This window comes from Colletotrichum spaethianum, assembly GCF_022836535.1.
Source record: "Colletotrichum spaethianum MAFF 239500 DNA, contig04, whole genome shotgun sequence".
Taxonomy (NCBI): domain Eukaryota; kingdom Fungi; phylum Ascomycota; class Sordariomycetes; order Glomerellales; family Glomerellaceae; genus Colletotrichum; species Colletotrichum spaethianum.
In genome coordinates this window covers 553040-577020 of record NW_026054774.1, presented here as the reverse complement: position 1 = coordinate 577020, position 23981 = coordinate 553040, and the positions used below count along the sequence as shown (strand labels likewise).

Sequence of the window (23981 nt, the reverse complement as noted above, 5' to 3'; positions counted from 1 at the left end):
TCTGCTCGCCTCCAAGACGACGAAAAGGGCAGCGGACTTGCTGCCTCCAAAAGACTAAGATTAAGCCTTACCTATTGGTTAAGCAACATTTCCAATGATTCAGAAATGCGCGGGTAGTTCGACGTGCCGCCTTCTTGTTCTTTATCTTCCTGGTCCTGATCCTCACTATTGTCCTCAGATAAAAATGAGATAGAGGAGCCGGTCCGAGAAGAGCCAATCATTCTCCTGGTAGGATCAGGCAACCCGAAGGGTAGGCCCGACTGATAAGGTGACATTCTCGAGGCGTTGCTCCCTTCATCGACTGGGAGTTTTTCAGGCACATCGAGTCCCTGCTTCGTCATCTCGGCTTCGATGTATTCCACCAAGCCCGGGGTATCCCTCCAGCGCGCAAGCACGAGGGCCGACTTTCCTTCATAGTTATTCTCGGCCAAATCCGCGCCTTTGTCGATCAAGCTCTTAATTGTATCAAACGAGGCCTGCTCGTCCCATGCATCACACTCGAGCGCCTCATGAAGAGCACGGTGGAGTCCTACCTCGGCTTTCCGGGACGGTTGTGTAGACACGATATCCGACTCGAGTTCCAAGCAACGAAGGAACATCCTCTTCCTCTGTTCAAACTCGACACTACCGCTGTCCACATAACGCATTTGAGAGACGGTTTTATACACCAAGTCTCCCTCGACCTTGGCTCCCCTTTCGAGCAACCAACAAAAACCGTCATAGTCGCCGCTGTCAACGGTCCAGTCAAGTAACAGATCGCTCGCAAGCGGCATTTCCGCGCCTCTTTCCAGGAAGGCCTGTACCAGTTCCCATCTTCCATTGCTGATAGCAAGGAGAAGCGGAGTGCCACTTCGAGGCGTTCTCGCCGCTATATCGAATGGCAGCATGGTGGACCTAGTACGTCGACGCTCAGGTTCCGAGTCGCGTGCAACCTTGTGGATCAAGGCAGGGGCTGCTCTTTCCATCACAGTCCTGAAGACCTTGAGCACACTCACACAGCCACACGTACTCTCGACGCAAGCATAAGGACCGTGTTTGACATGAACGCATCCACTTTCTTTGTATCGAGCCAGGCGATGAAGAACGCTATCATTCTCGATAGCGAATGTGGCAGGGTCTGCATGTCGCGCAAGGACATTTGCATCGCGAAGGTTGCCACACTCCAACGCCACGAACAGGGGAGTGTATCCCCTGCTGTCTTGTAAGTCAACACTAGCTCCAAGGCTTATGAGACTTTCCAAACCCAGGGGTTCGATCTTGAACTCTTCAGAGTCATCTAAGCCCTCAATACGCATCACATTGGCGGAACAGCCATGGTGACCTTGGGCGACTAAATGCAGCAAATATGTCTTGAAGGGTTCAGTGGATTCGTTCATGCGTCCGTAAACGGTGTGGTCTTCCAGTATCGCCTGGTTCAGGTTTCCGCCGTTTCGTAAGAGAAGCTCCAGCCCCTTTAAGTTGCCAGCGAAGATGGCCTGTCCCATTGTCTGGCTTGAGATAGTAGCACCAGCTTCAATGAATCTCTCTGCAACCATGACTTGGGCCTCGTGGTTGTTTTCGGAGATCTTAAAGTTGTGCCATATATAGCAAAGCGCTTTCTCGTCTGCTTTTGAGACGCTAAGAAGCGCGTCGATAAGCTCCAGAGATCCGGCCCTGCATGCCATGTGCAGTGGTGTAAGGCCGTCTTTGTCTTCATTTGGCTCGATACCATTTTGTATTAGAAGGTAGAAAATGGCTGGCTCGTTGCTCAGCGCGGCCGCATGTAGGAGACCACGGCGCCATTGGTTGTGGTTTTCGTAGTCCTTGAGCCATTCTCCATACAACAGAAGACGCACCAAATCCACGTGTCCAATATCCACAGCTTCGTTGAACAGATTCGTTGCGAACAAGGGTGTAAGCAGGTTACTCTGCTCTAGGAATACCGGCACTGGAACCTCGAGAGTTCTGGCACGACGCCACATGTTTGAAGCGATCTCCATGCGGCGATGCCTCTGAAGTAGAGTGTTCCTATCAGCCGCTTTCTTTCGTATTGTTTCGTCATCGAAAAACATCATCAGCGTCTGGAATGCCGCTTGATTTTTATGAGTCGCTGACAGCACAGCAGATCGCAGTGCGTCTCTGCCGACCTCCCCTATCTTGCTGCTTCGGAGGAGTATCTGAAGGATTTCATTGTCGTTTTTGAAAGCGGTCCAATGCAGAACCGTCCAGCCGCTCTTGTCCCGCCGGGACAAGTCGGCACCGGCGTCGACTAGAACTGCGACTGCAGCTAGATGACTCTTGATCGAGCACCAGAAAAGGGGTGTATGACCATGCTTGTCTTTCAAGTTCATCGTTTTCTTCTTCACGGCCTCCACCTCCAGGAGTCTCTTCAGAACCTCCGCGTGGCCGTAGGAGGCTGCCAGATGCATGGCGGACCAACCCTCTGAATCAGTCGCCACAGCATCGGAGTTAAGTTCAAGAAGATGGTCAAGGGTGAGTAGTAACCCTGCTGCACAAGCCGCCTGGATAGATGTACGTCCCCTTGGGATGCTATCGAAGGAATACAGTCGAGCGGCAGAGTCCTGATGTGCGCGGAAATAAAAGACTTGTGTCGCACTCGCGAGGTGTCCATCGTGCCGGATAAAAGCCAATATCCTGGAAACCGCGAGTGCTTCCTCTAGATGCACGTACCAGTATTTGGCGATGTAATCTAGAATTTGATATTGATCCAAGCGTGACATCAGCTCTTCCATAGTTTCACATGGTTGCGACAGTTTTTGATACTGAAGGTACGTCAAGCAGGACAAGCCGATATCGTTGTCCTCCGGCATCGTTCTGAAGAACTCGTACGCGGTGGGGTGAACCATTGTCACATTGCTATTGTTGAGGATCAGCAATCCCATTGAGGACGAGAGGATCATGTCGATTGGTGTCAAATTCTCGATATCCATGTCCCGACTGCCGATCTCAATGGCCAGGGCGTGTCGCAATTCGTCAATGTTTAGCAGCCTCCTGCAACGTGACACCCACTGCAGTGCTCTCCTCGCGAGCTTTGCACGCCTTGACTTGAGGATACGGTCGAGTGTGGCTTGGTATAGAGTTGCTAGGTCGAAGGAAGAAGAAAGCAGTTGCCGAACTTCTTTGATCGAGCTAGCTTCAAAGATGCCGCCCATGATGAGCCGGGCGATCAAGAAACTGAACCATTAGCAAGGAATCAATTGGGAGGAGTAGCCAACCTACATCCCGTCTGCTTGTCCCACAATAGTCTCGATGAAGCCAATTGCCAGATGGTCACCCATGTCTAAGTCCAGCTCGGCAAATCGCATTTCCAAGAATAGATGCAAGTCTACTTTTTGCGCAACCACTTCAAGAGAGATAGGCACCTGCTTATGCAAAGCAGGCAGGTTACGGCTGGACACGCAGACCGAAACCCCTTTCGAAGCTAGCTCCCGGATCACCTTCAGCATTGCCTCAAAAGACGGCGATTCATCTAGGGCGTCGAACACAATGAACCCGCCGAACCTAGTCAGGATTTCCAACAACTCTTTCTCGAGAGGCTGTCGACGAGAGGAACGCAACTTCTGCACTTCTTCTAAAGATGCGCCGACCATTATTACCTGCTTGATCAATGACCTCAACACGTTGTCAAACCTGACGCTTTCTTGATGAGAAAAGTGGAAATAAACCACAGGGCCAGCTCCCGTTTCCTGAAGCCGGTCAATTAGCAGCGAAGTCACAACAGACTTGCCCGACCCGGGTTTCCCCTGAAGTACAAGCAGCTTCTCTTTCCGTGCAGACCAGTCTCTGAACAATGGCTCGTCGAACAGCCATATACCTGTTCCACGCTCTGCCTCCTGGAGCTTGGCCATGTGAATGGTGCTGTGATCGTGGGGATACAGCCATTCGGCAAGCTCTTCTCGCGTCGAGTCATTCCTCATCAGCGTAAGCTCCCTCAAGCCGGCAGCTGCTATGGTCATGGTCTTGGCGGACAGCGCAGCGTGGAAGTCGTCGCGATAGCTTTGGAGGGCGCGGACCATCTCCCGTGTCTCTTTCTGCTCAAAAGGCCATGCCAGCCTCCGAAACCTGGATCGACTTTCCAATTCCGCTTTCAGCCTTCGCAGCTGATTTTCACATTCAGTAGTCGAAAGAGAGATCGTAACTCCCGAGTCGTCTAACGCCCTGTTGATCTCGAGGAGGACCGACTGGAGCGACGTGAGCGCCTGCACGCAGTCGTGAACGTCTCGCGAGGCATGTTTGACGCCCTCGATAAACGTGTACGTTGCTTTAGTAAGTTCTATTATCAGGCTGATAAGCCCCGCCACACCCGATGCGGCAGACAAGCCATCCATATTTGCGCCAATTCCTGTCGGTTAGAGCGTCCTGTGAAGAGAATGACAGCGGCAAGATTTCAGGACTACATGGTTTAGCGTCTTAATAAGTGACTACGTGGACTCAGTCTGTTCTCTTTGCAGATATATTTTAGCAGTCAGCTGATTGGATGTGTAGAGAAACTGAAGCTGACTGGTGATAGGAGGATAATACTGGGAGAAGCGGCAATACCCCGGTGCTTACCCGGCTTATATGCACGCATCAGCACTGAGGGTGACGGGGCTTTGCGGTTCTACAGGGAATGACTTTCCTGGATTGTAGAGTACCCAAAAGACCATTTCAGTCCAAGATTCTATGAACGTCTTTATTTCAGTTCGTGTTCTTCGGCGGATAGTCGACGTATATTGTATACAAACATATTTACAGAGATCAAACTACTTAGACATCAACGTTGCCCTTGTGGCAAGAAAAATCCATAGCTCTATAGATTTACACTACTTTATCAAACGACTTCGGTGCTGAGGCACAGAGGCGTTTCGTTATGCCTCCAGCGATCAAAACCCGCTAGATACAAACGGACAAAAAGCATCAACCACAACCTGCCAGGAAACCGTCTTCAAACGACTTTTTAATCTTTAATCTTAAAACTTACCAGTTGATCAACAAGCTGGTTGTTGACAAACGGCAAATAGTGGTACCCGTCGCCGTCGCAAGCGCCGCTCCGAAAGTGCCAGAAGTATGGATAGCCACACTCTCCGAAGACGTCGAGGAAGAAGCATAGAACCAGTAGTCAGTAATAATACAACTTTTTTTTTAGTTCAAACATGTTGTGTATATTTTGCTGAAGAGTGATGTTTCTATTTAACTACAGATTAACTGCCCTCTTCCATCATGGTCTCACTGATGAACACGTGCCGTTAAGCCGTGGCTATCTTTGCAAAGTTCAAGCATGTATTATTCGGAGTGTTGAGGCAGTCGATGGTAACGATGTAAGTAACAGTTTATGTCAGGAGCGGGTTACGAGCAGAGTAAAGCGCGCACCATAAGCAAGGTCGCAGGTAGGTATCGGCGAAGAAGCTCACTAAATTCCGAACTTTCCTACATCCAAGAATGAGAAGGGCTGATATATGGCGCCTTGTGATTGGGTCCCTTCGGACATCTCCATTGCCCGTAGCAGCCTCGCCTAAAGCTTATGTATGGCAAGATACCCCCAACTTGGTGACAAAAAGGGTGATTCACACATCACGTCAACTGCTTTGGAACCCCTGCTTTGCTTAGTGATACCTCTATGAAGAATCGCGTTATTCTTTCCAGTTTAGTATTAGGTTAAGACCAGTCATTAAGCCCAAGTGTCTTTCCACATGATGGAAATCGGACATTAGTGAAGAAGTTGTTGGTGCTGCTGTGAAGGCCATTGGTCGGGGAGTCCGGTCCTATGGGTTACTCTTTTTGACAACAGCTTGACCCTTAAAGTAACGGCGTGTTATAAACCCAAGTTTGCTAATCGATGGGAAAATCTTTTCTTTAACTCTATGGGGAATGGACATGTCTGACACCGTCTTTGAAATGTATGTAACGCAAACCTATCCGAGATGCTCGGGTTTTAGTGTTTCGCGGAGAAGGCCGCTTCTTAGGAGACGATTGTACTTTCTGCCGCAGGGCCGCACAGTCTTCGGGAGATCTACATCAGCCGCAAGTGTAACTGCGGTGAATGAACAAGGAAACAATGATTCCAAAGGATCGGTATGTGTGTGGGTTGGGGCACACGTAACGCGGTGGTGTTATTATGGATGGGCAGGTACCCCCTCGTAGACCACGGAAGGGGAAAAAATGATTCCACATGCATTGCAGATGGACCCCTGTGCGAGCGCTCCACCCACCTCGAACGTGACCAATCATGCAAGATGCTGCTCACATCCCGCGCTGGACTTCACTCCCAGCTTTCCAAGGTACTTTGGAATAGACAGGCAGAGAACATTGCAATAGTCCATGCTTACACGCCCTCGACGGGGGCAGTTGGAAGACTTCACCTGGCTGCTTCTGTCGAGGCTGTCTTACATGCATGTCTACAAAGTAGACTGACAAAGTCTCGTAAATGGCTTTCCAAATTGCTTTCATATTTTCTGTACGGATACCCACTATGGTTAGTTCCGTCTCTCCCGTGTCTTCAGTCTGGATATGTATGAAGGCCCCCATCCCTTGTATATCGTGTCTTCGTGATTCATACTATGCATTCTCGACTTTGTCAAGAGTAACACCCATCTTCTGTGAGATGCGCTCCAGCACACCATGCCCTTTCTTTTGCGCCATCCATCTTCCCAGGTTCCCTATAACCCGACGAAGGGAATCAAGCAGCAATCCCTTGCGTTCCGGCCGCCATCCTGACATCCACCCTCTCTTCATCAACATCCATCTCCCACTCTAGCTCCCTAACCCCAACCTGCTCCATAACCCTTGCCACCACGCTCTCAAACGCATCCCGCTCAATGATGGCGCCGAAGTGGATACAGTCTACAACACCGCAAAACTCCCTCTTGAGCGCCTCAATCACGTTTTCCCGCATTAGCGCTGCGGCGCCGTACCGCGCCGCCAGCTCGAACCATGCCTGCACGGGCGTCAGCTCGATGTCGCCCGGGTTCAGCGTTTTGGCGAGTGACAGCAATGACTTCAAGGACAGCGCGGACCCGGCACCCGTATCGGCACGCCACGTGTGTGTCGCGGTATCGGCCTCGCCGCGACGGATGGTGCGGTACACGCGAGCGGGGGCACTGGACATGCACATGGTCGAGGCCATCATGGTGTGGCCCGAAGCGGCGCTGCAGGGGTCGGCATGGGCGGGGAACTGGCGTGGGTGGAAGTGGTTCCAGCAGATGTGTTCCATGCTGTGTCACCAGTCAGACTTGCGTGTTCATTTGTGATAGTTAACAGGGAGTGTCAAAAGGGGTAACTCACGCAAGGATAAGGTTAATGGCGGTTATCTCTTGTTCCGGAGTGAGCTGGTCAGACATCGGCGGATGAGTAACGGCCGGTGACGACGAGACGATTTGGACGCATGGCGTGCCAAGGGCCTCGTCCTTGCGCATTGTGACGGTAACCTCGCCCATGTCGATGTCCGCGAAGAGGTCGGCGGGCGGGTAGGGGTCGTACTCGTAGTTATCGTCTGTGAGTTCAGATTGATACGCCTCTGAATATGCGGTCGGGAGCTGTTGCTGGGGAACAGGCTGTGCGAGCATCTGTTGCGGAGCTTGAGCATGTCCCTTCTGCTGCTGTTGCTGTACCGCCACCGGCTCCGTCACCTCCCTGGGCGCAACCGCCTCCACGGGCTTTTGAGAATCCATGATCCGAGTCTCGCGGACAACTCCCTCCTGGCCCTTCAACTCCTCAGGCACACTGAGACCTCTGGCCATCAGAGCGCCCCGCATGCCCTCGTTCTGCCTGCGGAAGGCGAGGGCCTCCTTCTCGGCCGCGGCGATCATATCTCTGAAGCGGCAGACGTCAAGCTCGAGCTGCTTGATGTAGTTGGCCTTGCGCGTGCGGTGCTGTATCTGCGCCTTACGGACCTGCTGGCGGCGGAGCTTGGCCTTTTCCGCGGCTGTGAGGTTGGATTTAGATTCAGCTGGAGAAGGTAGTGTGTTAGTCGAGGCCTGTGTCGGACGGATTGGTCGTGCTGAAGAAGGATGAGAGCGGGTGACATATAAAGGAGAGGCCAGGGAATGTTGAAAGCGCTTGAAAGCAACCATGATGTATATAGGTATCATAGCTGTCATGGGCATTTAGTATGGGGAACAACGTGCGGACAGGTTGTGGACATGGAATCAAGGTTTGAGCTCCGAATAGAGGTAGACTGATTCCAAAGGCCAAGCCCGGTCTAGCTCAATGATCCGCGGGGGTCCATGACCAGCGGTGTGTGCCGCATCGGGAAGTCTATGCAAAGACTCGGAAACAACGTTGAAAGCATGGGAGCAGACGCAGCTATGCAATACAGTTCGTCCCATCGCTCAGGCGCAGCCGAACTTCGTGGTGCCGTGCCGGCAGAACACCAGACCGTAGCTCGAATCGGCACCAGACCAACTCCGACCTAGCGGCAGGATGACACAAACGCCACGCGACTTTGGAGGGTGTGTGTGTGTGGTTAAGCTACGCGGTGATGAGGAATCATTCGCGCCCGCATTGACTAATCAGACATATTTCCCATCCTCCTCACGGCCAGGTTTATTTGGGACAAGACATGTGTAGGTATGGATTCGGTGGACCACAAGAAAAAAGCACCACCGCTAACGACGGTATTTCCTACTCTGGAAACCAGAAGATCCTGGCAGGGTCCGGGACACTTGCCGATCGAGGAGCCACACTGGTGCAGGGAAGGGAGAAACAAGCAGACTGAAGCAAAACGTGTGGAATCATGATGGCCGGTATGGATATATGGTGCATATGCGCCCAGCGGGCGGGGCAACGGCCGAATCGAAACCGACGGGGGACGACGGGACGATGGAACGACGGGGCATAAAAAAGTGAAGTGAAAAACAACAAAAAGAACCATGTACTCACCAGAACCCTGCCGCTCCTCATCACCGTTGTCCGCCGTCGCATTCTTCGGGGAAAGAGGCCCCATGGCCGACAACGGCGACAAGGACGACGACGATTGATGTTGAGGCAGCGACGGCCCCTCGTTCACAAACTGCACCCTCCCCGCCCTCTCGTTCTGCTTCTCCTCCTTCCGATACTCCGTAAAGGATGGTCGGTTGTCGCCGCTGCTTTCCCTGTCCGTTTGTTGCGGTTGCTGCTGCTGCTGCCCCTCCCCCGCCATCGCCGAAGCCGCATGATGGTCCGCCATGACCACTTACTGCAACGAAAGGCCGCCGTGGAGTGAGTGTGTTGGTCGATCAACCAATAAACCGATGGACTGATGGAGTGAGCAAGAAGAGTTGTGGATGAGAGGTCGCGTGCACAATGGACCGCCTATTGAATTGATATGTTACCGGTCTGGTCGAGAAGACCCCGCAAGCCGCCAGGCAAAAAAAAGAGTCGGACGAGGGGTTTCGGCCGGGTTTGCTGTGTTTAAAGACGGGCGAATTCCAAATCCCGTCCAACTTTTTCTTCTGCCCAGTGCTCCTTATTCTGCTCACGAGCGGCTAAGCAGTTCAGGGAATGCCGGCCGCCCAAATCCTCAGGGTCCTTGGGGGCATTTTTTGGGGGCCGTCCATTGGGAATACGGGAGGGAAGAGATGACACAGAGAGTGGCGCTTGTCCGAATCAAGGGAAGTGCAAACTCACTGGGGCTCTCTGATCATCCTCACGTGCCTAGCTCGTTCATGCTGAGAGACAACAAGTAGGTGCTATTTTAGGTGCAATCCCGATATTTGACATGGTATTTGAAATTCGAGACATCCATCCATTCCATCTTCCTTCGGAGACTTATAGAAGATTTGTCACTGGCACGAAATCGACCATGCCAAACCGACATGCGGCTGAGTAATGGACGCTGAGGCATGACTGTTGGGGATGACTTTTTCCTCTTCGTTCTGTAATACGAGATCTGACTGTTCTTTGCTATCACAACAGCTACTTCGTGATTTATTCTCGTAGCCTCAAGGAAGGGGGCGGAACTGGAGAAGATTTGCTTCTTCGATATCATTGTCCCCTCCATGTTTGGTCCTTCCAACGTAACCCTGAACATTTGTCACGCCCAACGCCTTGCGGGAATCATATCCTCAATGCCAAATTGGCCCAGATTTCGCTATTTTGGTGACCGCCCAACGCCGTGTTAATGCATGTTGACCCGTTCCCTTTTACCACTCTTCAGTCGTCATCCTCGTCCTCGCTGGCGGTGGCGGTGTCTTCCTCGACATCCGTCTCCGGGATATTTTCTTCGTCGTCCTCGTCGCTGTCGTCGTCGGCCGTCATGTTGAGACCCGGAACAGCCTGGTAGTGTACGTAATCGTCCTGGACCCACCGCTTGCTCACAGGCAGCTGGTAGGGATCGAAGGGGAAGTAGGGGTCGAGCTGGTATGCCTCCTCGTCCTGTGCTCCGGAGCCAGTATCTCTGAGAGCACCGCCCGTACCATATGTGTCTGATACAAACTGCGACAGCCTGATCCGCTTGTTCTCTTCTACACGAGGGAAGATGTACATTAGGCCGAGCTTGTGTGCCAGTGTCGCAAACTCCTCAACGATTGCGGGTGCACAAATCTTGAGGGGGTTCATCTTGCAGTATACGCTCGCCGACAGCTCTTCTCTCATCCCTTGCATCCACTCCAGCTCGTGACCCAGGTATGATGCGGGGTCGTCTCGGTCCACAAACTCGGGTGTGGCCACGATCAGGTCGCGCCAGCGGAAGCAGAACATGTAAAGCGCGGCTTGAACCTGTGCGTAGTAGATCTGGTGCCTTCTCAAGTCCGGTCCTCTAGCGTCGGGGTCGTGTTTGAGGCGGTAGATCTGCATCTGCTTGAGCAGAAGGGCAAAAACGGTGCGCACCAGATCGGATGGAACGTGGGCACCTCGTGCCATAAATCCGGCCAGGTAGGTTGCCGCTGCTTGTCGGACAAAGCTCGGTCGGTTTTGCGAGCCAAAGATGTGCATTAGACTGCCAACAAAGGTATCTCGCAGCCGTGCTGACATCTGGCCGAAGTGGAAGAGCAGGAACTGTGTATGGCGGGACTTGTATGTCGGTAGCACAATCTTTCCAAAAGACTGTACAAGCAAAGCGTACCGCTCCCATGCTTGATCCGAGTCGGGGTTTTCGAATAGTGGGGTGTAGTGGTCAAACAGAGTGTCGAGGATGGCGTCCAACTTCTCAACATTGCCCTTGACAACACGGATCTTCTCCTCTTTATCGTCAAAGTCGGAATCATCGCTGTCGACGGACTCGTCATCGCTGTCCCGGTCCACTGCGTCTTCATCGCCCTCCCATGAGCCAGTGCCCAGGGACTTTCCAAGCGCGTATGCAACAGATGCCGTCAGGTCGTCATCGAGGTCGTCGAGGTCGGTCTGCATCTGCACATCGATCTTGACTAGCCGCGACAGCAGCACATCGACAATCTCGAGATCCAGCTCACCCGCGTATTCCTTTAGTCTCAACAGGTTGTTGACGTAGGCGACGAACATTCTCTTAGGGTCGTCGTCAAAGGGGAACTTGGTATCGAGAAGGTTGCGGAGAACGGGGGTGGCTGCGGGGAACATTTGAAGGATGTACTGCAGCCCGGTATGAAGCCGCTCACGCATTGTTGCACGACTAACAGGAGGAAAGTCTTCGACGGACCATTCGGGCAGCCTAGAGTGGGAGAACTTCTCGACAATCATGGACAGCACATGCGTCAGGTAGGATCCCTGCGCGCTGACCAGGGCGGCCAGGAACTGGATGTAAACTTTGAAAAAATCCTCGTCTCGGCCCAACCACGAGACCTGCAGCACCGTCCTCACGAGACCGTTGCAGGCCTTGTTTTTCAGTAGTGGGACGCAGCTGGTCAGCGCCAGCACGTAGCGCTTGAGTTCCTGGGGCTTGAGTGTGTCTTCTTCCTCCCCAGCAACGGGCGGCAGGTATCGCTGCGTGTCATTTTCGAAGATGTCCTTGAGCACGTCGTATTCTTCATCCTCTCCCATCAGATGCTCCTCCAGTGCTTTCCGGACTTGCAAATTCACCTCGTCCATCGACCGGCTGCCAAATTCGAAGACGCGGTTGTTCATTTCGTTGATGAGCACTTTTCGCCTCTTGGTCGGGCTGGAAGGGGGGTCGACTGCATCAAAATCGAGTTCTTCGGCTTTCCTCCGGCCCAGGACTGTAGACGTCTGCCGCAGAATGCTCTTTATAGGCGTTGCTGTTCTCGGTGGCGGACCAGACCGATGTCTGGAAATGGGGGTGAAGGGTCGCATGGGGATGGTCGCGTATGATGGTCAACACTCTCGGGCCTCTGCTCTGTCGGCGCTTGGGGGTCTTGGTTCAAATCGAGACTGGGCGTCTGGCTATTCTCATCGACTGATAGATGTGTTGCGCAAGGATCTGCAGAAAGATATCATGCATGTCTCTTTCGCTTGCGTCAATCGGGACTCGAGTCGAATCCTCGCCCTCGAGTAATTAATTGAGTTAGGGTGGTGGTGTTGGGCGTGGCCGGCTGAATTATTTCGTGTTGCGGCAGTTGGTTGCCTGACAAAGTTTCGAGGTAGACGTGAGCTGCCGATACTTTTTTTCTTGCGAGCGGGCGGCTTGCCTCTGCCTAGTGGGATACCGCTGGGGGGAAAATTTTGAGACTGGAGGGGCTGCGCACGTGCCTCACTCAAGACGTGGGCCACTTTTGACCTCCAGGCTCTTCTAGCACTCAAGACCCTTGAAGTGGTCCTGGACCGTGCACAACTCGGTCCCAATGGCCTGCTGGACTTTTAAGTGGCGGCCAAGATGCTGGGGTAAGGTGGGAGGAGCCTATGACGACCGTTGTCACCTTATTGGATGCCTATTTCGATGCGTCCTCAGGTCCTACTAGGAGGTGATAAGCAACGGCGAAAAGCCGGTCCTCAGTCACGCCGGTGAAAGTCAAAGGGGATCATTCAAGAGCAAACAAAACGATGCGCGACGAAACTGGATTAGAAGCTATCTAGAAAGAAGTGCTGTAGCTACCTGTGCTCTGGATAAACGGCCCGGGCCCGCTCCAAAAAGCTTTGATGCTTGCTAACTGCTCTTTGCCAATGCCTCATGACCGCTCATGGGCTCGGCATGGCTGACTGAATCGCAACGCCACAGAGGGGGAATCTATCGAACAGACAACGGGTCAAGGAGAAGGAAACATAAACAACCCTTCAAGCCCACACTTTTGGCCCCTTCCCACCGTACCTGGTTCCTGAGGCCCTCATGTACACCCATATGCCTCGTCAAATCCCGAGAGCTAGACTTCGTACTTATACAAACGTCAACCTGTGTCCAGGCATCGTCTTTCGTCGGACTTGGGCTCCATCAAGTCACGACCAGTACATATACGTCGAAAGGAAAATTCGTCCTTGCATGCCCGCACTATCCACGCTGTGGTCGAGCCGATTACTGGTAGCCGTCGGCGCCACCAGTGCCGTTGTGGCCAGTTTGTGCGCCGTACATGTAGCCCTGGGCGTCGGCGCTTCCATCTCCCTGCTGACCCCCGAGCACATTGTTCTGAGGCTCGGCCTGGAAGCTGCCAGCTCCGGTTGGAGGGTTGGCGCCATAACCGCTGCTGCCGGGGCGGTGCGAGCTCTCTCCTCTGTTCGATTGGGATTGCTGCTAAGCTCGTTAGTTAAGCCCACTCGCAGTATCGTGAGGAGAGTATGATTCCATGTCTCGGACAGCATTAGATTGTACTTACTTCTCGGTACTTGGATAGGTAGATCTTGAGAGCTTCTGCGTAGTTCTCAAATCCCAGCGAAGTCATGGCGAAAAGAATGTCTTCTCCGTTCACCGTCTTTCGCTTCTCCTGGTGGCACTTCTCCGAGGCTGTGATAGGTTAGTATCTCATCTGCAGAATCACCCCCTCGATCCGTAGGGCTGGCTCGAGGAAATAGCATACCTTCACTCGTGATGAACGAGATAAACTCGCTGACGCATTCTTGCATGCATTCCTTAGCTTCTTTGGCGATCTTAGCGTTCTCCGGCAGAGCATTCTTCATGATGCGGGCCACTGGAGCAAAGTTACGTATATTAGCGTCGAACTCATCGTATTTCTCCCCACCAGAAGCACCAGCTGCTTCTGGCGACTGCGGTGGCAAATCCTGAGACATCGACAACTTGAATGAGTGCCGTGGCCGCTCGCTTCTGTGGAAGCTTCAACCGACCAAGACCAATGACAGCGGACAACAAGCAGGAGCGATTACGAGCGAAGATGCAAGCAAGCAAGCCAGTCCAGTCCATAGGTCGCCGTCATGAGAATGGCCAGAGCGCATAGAGCAATAGTCCAAATCATCGTCGTTGTCGTCTCGTCGCTGCGAAGAAAAGGGAATATGGCTTACCATTGGCTATGGGCAACCAGCGGTCCTGCTCCTTGACCTCGAACTCATAGGTGAGGCCACCGGACTGTGGGTCTTGAGGCTCGTTCATTTGTTCCTCTTCCGGTGATTGTACACCTTGGTCAACATCCTTGGGAGGAGATTGGGGGGAGTCCGACATATTTGGCTACCTGCAGCGGCTGCTGGCGTTCTTGTAATTTGCTTGGGCTCTTGCAGCTCGCACACACGGCGGGCTTAGGATGATGTGTCCCTGACACGTTGCAAGTCCGTAGGGCTTGCAAGTCTCGCGGCTTAGCTGCAGGAGTGTGCGTCAATCCTGCCCTGGGCTGCTCGGCTTGTCCTGAGATGGATTATTTTTATTCGCGATCCCCTGGCAGGCCCTGTCTTGACTTCAGGCTATGACGGATCTTCCTGGGGTGGCCTGTATGATGCCCTTGCCCGGGTAGAGTTGGGACAGAGACTGGGAAAAAAGCGGGAAGAGGGTGGCTGCGTTTGCGGGTCCCACAGGAATGGCCAACCTCTAGACCAAGGAGAGGGTGGCGTTGACCTGGCTAACGTGCTTCTTGATCGCCCTGTTGCAGCTGTGGGTATGCGCTCCTTCGGGTTGGTGCTCGATGCTCGGGCGCGGGTTGACCTGTAGGGTAGAAGGTAGAGGAAGTTTGCGAGTCGCGATGGGGGTGGGTGAGGACAGGACAGGCCAGGTCGAATCAGGTGGCCCCGAGGCGGATGAAGGTACTTGTGTGCTTCTCGGCGGAGGTGCGGAGTGCTGCGTCGAAGAGGCGCGCGGGCACAGTACGGATGGGCGAGTCTTCGTGACTTTGGTTGAGCTTTGGGCTCGCAGGGAGTCGACCTGTGGTTACACACCGGTCGATCGGACGGGAAAGCCGTGATAGGGGAATCAAGAGGTAACAGCTGCAAAGGCGCGTCAGAGAAAGCTTCGCTTGACCCGAACGGGACACAGAGGGAGGGAGACAGAGACGGGAACTGGGGCTGGGGCGTGGGTGAGGGCGAGAGCTGTGAAGACACACACTCAACGCGCGCGCGAATGTGTATGGACGGAATGGGGGAAAACACGAAGAGGGGCCCGATCAAGTGCCGTCGACAAGGGCCTGTCCGATTTACTTACAAGTTTCTGGGTGTCTGAGTTGTTCGATCGAGGTCGCAATAGAGCCTAACAATGCGCCTTGTGTGGACGATGCACCTGTACTTGTTGATGGCTGCAAGAAACGTGGGGTTGGTGCAGAAGGGAGAAATGGAGGGAAAGTGGGCAAAGAAGGTGCGGTCAACAAGAAGCTGCGCATTAAACACAATAACAAGGCCAAAGTCCCTCAAAGTCGCGCTTCCCACCTGCCGTTTTATCGATAATGGAGTCGGTACCTCCTCGGCATGCGTTTCACCGTGGAGAACCAAAGTACCTGTCAGCTTCCAGGATCTAGCGCGGTACCTCCAACCCCCCCATCATCCGATCCTGCTCCCTAACACGCGGCTGAAGAGATGCGCTCCGAACCTGTGACTGCTTTTCGCATTCTCCATTCTCGCGCGCTCGGATGTCCATCGGCCGTCAGTTCGGGCGTCTGACGACATTTGCTTCTTCCTTGCAAACCCGTCAGACGACGAGCTTCCGATTCAAGAAAGCCCCCAGCCGGAGACTGAAAATCCGTAGTCCGACGACACTTGCAGGAGTGACAATGCGACAAGAGAGGCAGCTCTTTTTCCACAGTACCATTATATCCCCCCCTCCCCCGACACTCCCGCCCAGCAGAGTTTAATGTGTCACTGCATGCATTTCATGCTGTACTGTATCAACACGGACTCTAGTCATCCTTCCGTGCCTCCCGTGTATGAGCGGTGTGAGCTGCACGAAACAACCAACTAAGCTCAGAGGAGGGTAGCAAGCACGACTTCCTTGCCCTTCACCGGCGCATGGCGGACGCCAAGCGGTGCAAGTGACACAACCGACGAAACGGGACGGGAACCCGAGGCTCGATTCTGCATAGAAATGCTGATGGGAAGATGAAGAAGGATGGAGGTCGCATGTCAGTTCCGTCGCGCCCAACGGGCAAGTTCATCGCCCGCAACGGGCGTCGTTGACACCGCAATGAAGTCGGGCAAATACACATCAATTTCTCGTCGTCGTTCTCGGCCGTGCGACTTTTAGCACTTTGGGTAGCTTAACCGTCGCGACAAGGTCGAGTGGGAGGGCGACCAAGCAGCTTGATTTGACAATGGCGCCGTCAGGAGTAAACAAGCCGTCGAACCTGTCACCTGTCTTTCTCGACATCGCCCCCAATCTAATCCGCTTCGTCAGGCACAAGAAGGCTGACGGCAGCCTAAGCAAGCGCCCCGAATGACGACTCGCTTGGGCCGAAACATGCACCTTGGTTGGCTTGTCAAGCTACTTGCCTCTTCAGGTACATTCGCTATGGATGGAAGCTCTTGAATGGCCTGTCGGAGGAGCTTTGGGCACGAGGCTGGACAACACAAGGTCAACCCGTCTTTCCTAAGCCAATGGGACAAAACCCAGCAACTTCTGGTTTTCGATTGGCACAAAATACTCCGGGGCGCGTCAGTCGCCCTTCAACTGGCCGTTTCTGCCAGCCATAAACGCGGAGAAATTCTGCCAATGTCTCGAGAGGAAGCGTCGGTCACCAATCGGCGGCCCATCGCCCTATGTTTGACCCTGCATGCGCACTGCAACAGACACCCGTCAGCCCAGCCAGTCACCTCTATTGCGGTTGGGCTCACTTCTTACTGTCGGGAGCCAATAACCCTTTTATTGGGTTGGGCTCGGATTGGACGAAGTCTGCCGCATCGAAAACACCTCCTTATCCCACGCGCCGCCGACATTTTTCTCTCACTTTCCACAACCCTGGTCCGGATGATGCGGTTCCTACCCCTCCTTCCTACTTCTCGTGGTGGGAGGGGTACGCTGTTCGGGATTCCGCCGCCATTACGGATGATTTCATGTCACAGGCGTAAGGGTTGCATGTGTTGGCTACGCTTCTCTTACCTTGGGGAACATTGACAACTCAGAGCCACATCCTTTTCTTGACCCTGGTCGACGACAACCTCGCCGAGATGCACCGGTCTGGCCTTGCCGGTGGACAACAGACAATGATTGTTCGGCACCGTCCTCATGAATACCGAGATCCTGGAGACTTCGCTGCCAGTTTCAGCGCCTCCCGAGCAAGACAGATTGTCGGCAGCACACGAGGTGCTGGGTGCTATGCAGCATCCCAGCCAGCACTCCACTCGCTTTACCTGCGACTCGGGCCACATTAGGCAGCCCATGATACCGCCAACCCGCATACCAAGAATTATTTCGTACTGTTTCGTACAGGATGCATGCGACTAAAGAGGAACTATGGATCAGCAAGGCGGATGCAGGCCGTGGGATGCCTCCCACTTCTGGTCCGTGGCTGGCCGCAGCCAAGCCGTCGAAAGCGCCTGGCTGGTCGGGCAACATCTGCGGTAGCTCGAGTGCAGATGATATCACGGCTGTACGAATTGTTCAAACAGCATCAGTCGATCATTGCAAGGCGCTTCGTGCGATGTTCAACTACGAACTGGACGCCTCCGCTCCTCTCATCGATAGGCAAACTCGATCGACGCATGTAGGCGAACACTTGAGGCTTCAACGAGCACCAACCTGTTATCGGCCGAATCGGCCGGACCGCCTCCGCCCCGCGTGTTCTTCCTCTGCCGAATGGAAGACGGAGTTGACGGGTGTGCACCAGTCTGATGATTCCGGGAATCACCTGGGAGGTAGCATTTTTGCTGGCAGTCGCTACAGGTCGCAGTGCTCAAACCTTTCATCACTACCTAGGTCGCATAACGAGCAGCCAGTAAGCACGCCTCGTCAACCGGGGCGGTCTCAGCCAGCCATCTGAACCGCCAAACCTGCCGTCCCTCGTTATGTGGTGTGTCTGTCTGACGACCTCGCAGTAGGTACAATGTTGTTGGGCACCGAAACGCCGTTGCCGCCGGCATCTATTGCTTTTTCTCCTCATTTCTTGTATCGTTAAGCATGCACTATTGGATCCATTGGATAACGCACTGCTCCCACTTCCACTACACCATCAACATGGTCCTTATTACAGGGCGCACTGCTGAGTTGTCTCCATGTTTTTGCTACCTCGCCAATGGGTATATGTGACGCCGCCTTGTTTTTCACATCTTTGAGGGTACTGTGACGTCCTCGAAATCCTTGTTCCAATCTAAATGCTCAGGAAAGACTTCCAACGCGAGTTTGGAGAAACAGCAAAAAACATTGCACGCTTTTTGCTGTCTGACACCACCCGATCCGGGCTCCTTTAGCAAAGGGAAAATCTGAGAACAGCGTCATTGCGGACGCAGGATCGAGCGCAAAGTCACGTTCGCTCTGCCAAGCCCATATCCAAGAACAGATCTTCCTACCACTTAGTTCTGGACAACCTGAACATTGTTCTTCTTCTGTAATTTCAATTCATCAGCAAACTGGCCCATTCGATGACGGTATGACGATGCTGAAATAGGGAGAAGTGTTCCATATCACAAACCTTCCACTTTTCCAACTCGTCCTGCTTGGCCTTGTACTGCTTGACAAGGTCTTCAAGAACCTTCTTCAGACCCTCCGAGTTTGTCGTTAGGGCGGGCATGACGTCCTTGACCGTCTGCTCCATCAATACCCCGTTGATCAGGCGGAAGCACTTGCGGTCCTCGGACAGCGGCTGCAACGTCTCCAGTACGAGCCTGTTCAGGTGATGGTACCCAGTCAGTAAGAGGTCACTTTGGGCGGTGTGTGGGGTCCATCATTTAAGTTTCGAAGTCTGTGAAGAGCGGTGTGATGAAGGAACTGGCACGAGTTCAAGCTCGGAGGTAGATCGGGCGTTGGCGGCGGAGAGAGAAGAAAGAAGGCTATCGTGCCCCTGGGCGGCACAGGGTCCGTGGTCCCAAGGGCATGGATGGGTCTTTTCACTCGCAGTTGCGCCGGCGGCGGCGGTAGGGGGGACGTTGATGAAGAAACGTAGAAATGGGAAACGCACTTGTGTTCTTCGGCTTCTTGCTCGACGTCGCCGATTTTCTGCGCAATCTGCTGCAAGGTATTTTTGTAGATGCCATACTGGGTTTGCAGATCTGAAAGCAATTTAGTACGAGTTATCTGTGAGAGAGATGGCGGGGTTGATGTGATCTCATGAGATGTCAAACTTTGTGCCTCGTGGTTCGGCCTGCTGAGTGAGAACTGACCTTGCTGCTTCCGCTGGTTTGCTACTTGCGCCGACATTGTAACTGCAGATCTGAAGTCGATGTCGAGGTGAGAAGGACGTTGGTGGGACTTGATGAAGCCGTGAGAAAGTCAAGGCGGCCAACTCAGTGAGGGACAATGCGCTAGAGGTATTGCCCTCTGAGCAGTGACCAACAGCAGAGGGAAGTTCTAGAAGGGGGTGTTTGCCAGTGGTCCGAGCTTTTGCCGCGCCGTGGACACCAATCCCCCAGCAAAGCCTGGCGCGCCGCCGCGGCGTCTCTCTCCCCACCTGCGTTAGTGGTCTCATCCAATCCCTCGCAGTGCATTTGACCCTTTGAACCCTGGAATCTTTTCGCGCCTCTGCAACTCACGCCCAAACACCGAGACAAACCTTTCCCACGACCCGCGATTCCACCTTCTCTCAGAGATCCTGTATAGACCCGACTCAAGATGCATCCCCATCTGCATACCAAGGACAACTTCGGTCAGTCACCAGTCCACCACAGTTGGCGTCCGCACATGATCCGATCGCCACCGTACCTCTTCCACCCGCGGACATGAGCACTAACAGTCCGTTTCGAAACAGAGTGCGAAGACATCATGGTCGCCCTCGAAGAGTGCCACGCCAAGGGTTTCATGCACAAGTCTCTCGGCGGGTGCAACGATGCAAAGGACAAGGTCAGCGAGTGCCTCCGCGGCGCGCGCGCGAAACGCACCGAGGCGAACAGGGCCGCGGCGAAGGCAAAGCGCGAGGAGCGCGAGAACCGGATAAAGGAGCTCAACAAGTCACTTGGTCTCGACTAGACTACGCATGTCTTACTATTTTTTCGGATCGAAACGAACACCGTACCTACGAGACGACTGGTGGCATGCGGCGGGAGAGATCGATCGGCTTTGTATTATATCGCGATACTCCCAACTTTATCGAATTCGGGCGACGGCACAGGGCAGGCGGGATACCAAAAAACACGTGTACAAACATTTAATGAGCTAGAGGCGTCCTACAAGAGATCGGAGGATGTACAATAACGCAAGGGACTCGAAATTCGCATCCGGTGCAACCGGGAAGAGAAAACAGGCATTATTTCAACATTGTTCATTCGTTTCGTACTAGGCTGATGTTACAACTACATCGCTTCGAAGAATCGTACAGTCGCCCCTTCCAAACCCTTCATCAACCTTTACAAGCTGCGGCGGAACTCGTTGCCAAAGGTGAACAGACCAAAGGCGGACAGGACACTCAGCAGGATGGGCACAGGCTTGCGGAGGCGGAGGGCGCGCGGGATGGCGGAGCCGCCGAGGACGACGGAAGCAAGAAGACTGAGCTCGACGCCATAGGGCTCGCGGTTCTGGATGCGGTAGCCACCGAGGCCGTCTGCGTGGGGGTAGTCGTGGTTAGTTTGGATGTCCACACATGCGCGCGAACGGGCAGGAGAAAACAAGGAAGGGAAACAGGGATACTACATACAGAGGAGACCGACGCTGACTCCAGCGACAATGGAAGGGACGGAGCGAGTCCGGGCGTAGCCGGCAATGCCGCCGCCGGCCGTCAACGCGCCGAGGACGAAGGAGGGGATGGAGAGGTCTGAAGACTGCATAGGTGTCATTGTTAGCTTTCTGTCCCGCTGCCGACGTTGATTTGGGTGCGCAATCGTACCATTTTGTGGTTTGCTGGGTAACAGGTTGACTGTACGAGAGATCTATTGCTTCAAAGTTTGAATTGGCGACAATTGAGCTGAAGAATCGTAGCGAAAGATCACGGTAGAAGTAGACCAAGGTACGTTCGGTGCCTCGGGAGTCCAAGCTTCGGCTCGCCCACCCACCCACCAAAGAGACGACAGCTGAATGATCTCATCCATTTCCGGATATGACTAATCACAGTCTTTCCAATGTCCCAATCGCAGGGGCCTGGCGAGCCAGGGACCAGAAACCAATGCTACCCCGGATTTGTGGCTTGGCAGTTGGACACCCGTAGCTTGCACCAGCCACATCACCTGACGACCTGTGGCTTCAAGCTTTCGTGTCCTCCAGAGCTCCCCAGCTCCAAGTACCACGCAAGCAAGCACCGGCCGCGCATCCCAGCGAACATCTCGAGTGTCTTCCCTCAACTTTTGGTCCACCACCACACTCCAACCCTCCGAATTCCGCCAACCGCCACCGAAATAAACCATCCTTACGACCGACCTGAGGCAAAAAAAGACCGCAATGGCGCCCAAACGCACCGCCTCCTCCCAAAAAGCCGCCGCCGCTGCAGCAACCTCCGCCGAACCTCCCCATCACCCCCCCTCCTCGCCCGCAGGACCGACCGCCGCCGCAGCGATCCCCGGCACAATGACCTCGCAGCCCAAGGCCGTCCCCATCACCATGACCCCCAAGGGCGCCTCTGGTGCCCAAAACTGGGACCAGGTCCTCACCAACATCTACAACCACTACGTCAACAACACGCCGCAGCGCACGAAGCTGATTGACGCCTTCATGGCGTTCCTGGTTGTCGTCGGTGCGCTGCAATTCTTGTACTGCGTGCTCGCCGGTAACTTTGTACGTATACTTGTCCTTGTGGCTTTTTGGGGTTGGGCAGTCCGCGGGGTGGTTTGTGCCTCGAAAGGAGATCATGAACAGAGCGACTGTGGCACTAAGAACGGGGGACTTTGCATATGAACTATGGCTAACAATGATGTGAAACAGCCCTTCAACGCCTTCCTCTCCGGCTTCTCCGCTACCGTCGGCCAATTCGTCCTCACTGGTAAGTCAGTTACGACGGCACTCCAGCGTTCAATGGCTAACAGCAGCTTCCCAGCTTCCTTACGCATCCAGACTACCGAGGCCAACAAGTCCGATTTCCCCTCCGTATCACCCGAGAGGTACTTCCTCCCCCGATCTACCAACTATCTCGTACACTACCGAAGCTAACTTCATCACAGAGCGTTCGCCGACTACGTTGCGTGCAGCTTGATCCTCCACTTCTTCTGCGTCAACTTCATAAACTAAGGTTTCGGTCAGGGGTTGCAATCACAACAGTATAAAATGGGGGATAGGTTTTTCTAGCCACGGCTTGGGTACGATGTGGAGGGATAGACTACCGGTACAGTGTTGAAGCCGTACCGAAACCGCATAGGCAGCAGCATCAGCATGCGAGACGAACCAAGCCAATGTATATTACACAAGCAGGCGTTGCATCAACAGCACGGTAGATGTTTCAAGAACGAAGAAAAAAAAGTGTAATTCTGGGAATCATCATGATACCGAACGACTCCAAAATTCCGGTTCTATAAGCCATGTATGTCCTTACTCAACGCCCTCCAGTTCCACATCACTCGGCCCCGTCAGCCGCGGCCAGCTCCTCCGTCGGCGGCCCCGTGGAGCCCGCCCTTGGTGGCGGCGGAGGGCCCCCCATCTTTGGAGGCGGCGCGACCGGCGTCCCTCTCCCGCTCGGCGCGTTATCCGCCTCCCTGCTCTTCTTCTCCTCTTCCTTGAAGTAGTCGTCCATGAAGTTGTTCCCGCCGTGGTGCCTCTCCTTCTTCTTTCTCGTCGTCGCCGTACCCGCAGGAGGCGGCGGCGGCGCCCCGCCCGCGTCGACCATCTGCGCAGGCACCAAGAAGTCGCCCCCTGACGGCGGCGCACCCGCACCGACACCGGCGGCATCGGCCGGCACGAACAGACTCTGCTGCGCGTCGCCTCCCGCAGCAGCAGCTCCGTACAGCGCAGTAGCCGGGTCTTTCTCTCCGTCAAACATCATCTCCCCCGGCGCATGCACGGGCTCGTTTAATGGCGCCGGCAGTCTGTGCAGCGCGCCGTAGCCCAGGACGCAACCGAGAGCCCCCTCGCCACCCCACTCCCGGCTCGGCTGGATCGTCACCTCGCGCGTGACGTCGTATTCGTTGTTGTACACGTACAGCCTCAGGGGGCGGCCGATGTGGTCTTCAACGAGCTCGCTGAGCCCGCCTTCGCCGTGCAGCGCGCCCTCGGGGCTGCCGAGAATGTAGTCACCATACGGCAGCAGGCCGGCCCCGTCAGCAGGCGAGTTGGCGGCGACGTCGAGGACGTGCCAGATGTTGGCGGCGACAGCGAGGGGCGTCCATTGCAGGGAGAGGCCGAGGGAGGCGGTGTCATGGGGGACTAGGGCGTGCAGCTCGCGCGTGCGCTGGCCTTTGGCGGACCAGAGACCGAGGAGGACGGTGCCGCCTGCGCAGTTGCGGATTTCTTGGGCGAAGAGGCGGGGGTCGGGGTTGTCCTGCGCGGTCTCGTGTTAGTCTTGGACGTCGGCTGAGAGGAGGGAAGAGACCGTGGCAGGCAGGTAGGTGATCCACATACAATAGGACGGCCGTTGATACCGATGATGAAGTCGAACCACGGCTCAATGTTGAGTTCGAGGTTGGTATTCCGCAGGACCTGGAAGCCGAAGGATCCCTGGTTGTTGCTCTGATGGGTCGGTTGCTGCCCGTCCAGGCGGGACATGAAGCGGTTCAGCGCATTGAACATGGTGATGCGCTCA

At 54.4% G+C, this 23981-nt stretch overlaps 10 protein-coding genes across 10 annotated transcripts; 2 read left to right on the top strand and 8 right to left on the bottom strand.

Annotated features, from left to right (window-relative positions):
* Nucleotides 1-71: 71 nt before the first annotated feature.
* On the bottom strand, nt 72-4016 carry ColSpa_02172 (ankyrin-1; the record flags this gene model as incomplete). The annotated part of the gene is made up of 2 exons (XM_049268384.1): nt 72-3174; nt 3220-4016. The coding sequence occupies 2 exons, from the start codon at nt 4014-4016 to the stop codon at nt 72-74; spliced, it is 3900 nt and encodes a 1299-aa protein (XP_049124341.1).
* A 2639-nt stretch (nt 4017-6655) lies between these two features.
* On the bottom strand, nt 6656-8048 carry ColSpa_02171 (uncharacterized protein; the record flags this gene model as incomplete). Its single annotated transcript, XM_049268383.1, has 2 exons — nt 6656-7190; nt 7261-8048. 2 exons carry the CDS (start codon nt 8046-8048, stop codon nt 6656-6658), a joined length of 1323 nt encoding a protein of 440 aa, XP_049124340.1.
* A 2059-nt stretch (nt 8049-10107) lies between these two features.
* Nucleotides 10108-12177, bottom strand: ColSpa_02170 (RNA polymerase I-specific transcription initiation factor rrn7; the record flags this gene model as incomplete). The annotated part of the gene is made up of 1 exon (XM_049268382.1): nt 10108-12177. The coding sequence occupies one exon, from the start codon at nt 12175-12177 to the stop codon at nt 10108-10110; it is 2070 nt and encodes a 689-aa protein (XP_049124339.1).
* A 1153-nt stretch (nt 12178-13330) lies between these two features.
* Nucleotides 13331-14040, bottom strand: ColSpa_02169 (nuclear transcription factor Y subunit beta; the record flags this gene model as incomplete). Its single annotated transcript, XM_049268381.1, has 3 exons — nt 13331-13543; nt 13629-13756; nt 13830-14040. 3 exons carry the CDS (start codon nt 14038-14040, stop codon nt 13331-13333), a joined length of 552 nt encoding a protein of 183 aa, XP_049124338.1.
* Nucleotides 14041-14218: 178 nt separating this feature from the next.
* On the bottom strand, nt 14219-14425 carry ColSpa_02168 (uncharacterized protein; the record flags this gene model as incomplete). Its single annotated transcript, XM_049268380.1, has 2 exons — nt 14219-14241; nt 14269-14425. 2 exons carry the CDS (start codon nt 14423-14425, stop codon nt 14219-14221), a joined length of 180 nt encoding a protein of 59 aa, XP_049124337.1.
* A 4300-nt stretch (nt 14426-18725) lies between these two features.
* On the bottom strand, nt 18726-19528 carry ColSpa_02167 (putative prefoldin subunit 3; the record flags this gene model as incomplete). The annotated part of the gene is made up of 3 exons (XM_049268379.1): nt 18726-18996; nt 19290-19380; nt 19492-19528. The coding sequence occupies 3 exons, from the start codon at nt 19526-19528 to the stop codon at nt 18726-18728; spliced, it is 399 nt and encodes a 132-aa protein (XP_049124336.1).
* A 561-nt stretch (nt 19529-20089) lies between these two features.
* Nucleotides 20090-20293, top strand: ColSpa_02166 (uncharacterized protein; the record flags this gene model as incomplete). The annotated part of the gene is made up of 1 exon (XM_049268378.1): nt 20090-20293. One exon carries the CDS (start codon nt 20090-20092, stop codon nt 20291-20293), a length of 204 nt encoding a protein of 67 aa, XP_049124335.1.
* Nucleotides 20294-20670: 377 nt separating this feature from the next.
* On the bottom strand, nt 20671-21096 carry ColSpa_02165 (TNF receptor-associated factor 5; the record flags this gene model as incomplete). The annotated part of the gene is made up of 2 exons (XM_049268377.1): nt 20671-20864; nt 20958-21096. The coding sequence occupies 2 exons, from the start codon at nt 21094-21096 to the stop codon at nt 20671-20673; spliced, it is 333 nt and encodes a 110-aa protein (XP_049124334.1).
* A 598-nt stretch (nt 21097-21694) lies between these two features.
* Nucleotides 21695-22477, top strand: ColSpa_02164 (dolichyl-diphosphooligosaccharide--protein glycosyltransferase subunit dad1; the record flags this gene model as incomplete). The annotated part of the gene is made up of 4 exons (XM_049268376.1): nt 21695-22027; nt 22175-22232; nt 22287-22350; nt 22411-22477. 4 exons carry the CDS (start codon nt 21695-21697, stop codon nt 22475-22477), a joined length of 522 nt encoding a protein of 173 aa, XP_049124333.1.
* Nucleotides 22478-22799: 322 nt separating this feature from the next.
* ColSpa_02163 (uncharacterized protein) lies at nt 22800-23968 on the bottom strand (the record flags this gene model as incomplete). Its single annotated transcript, XM_049268375.1, has 2 exons — nt 22800-23720; nt 23801-23968. 2 exons carry the CDS (start codon nt 23966-23968, stop codon nt 22800-22802), a joined length of 1089 nt encoding a protein of 362 aa, XP_049124332.1.
* Nucleotides 23969-23981: the final 13 nt, after the last annotated feature.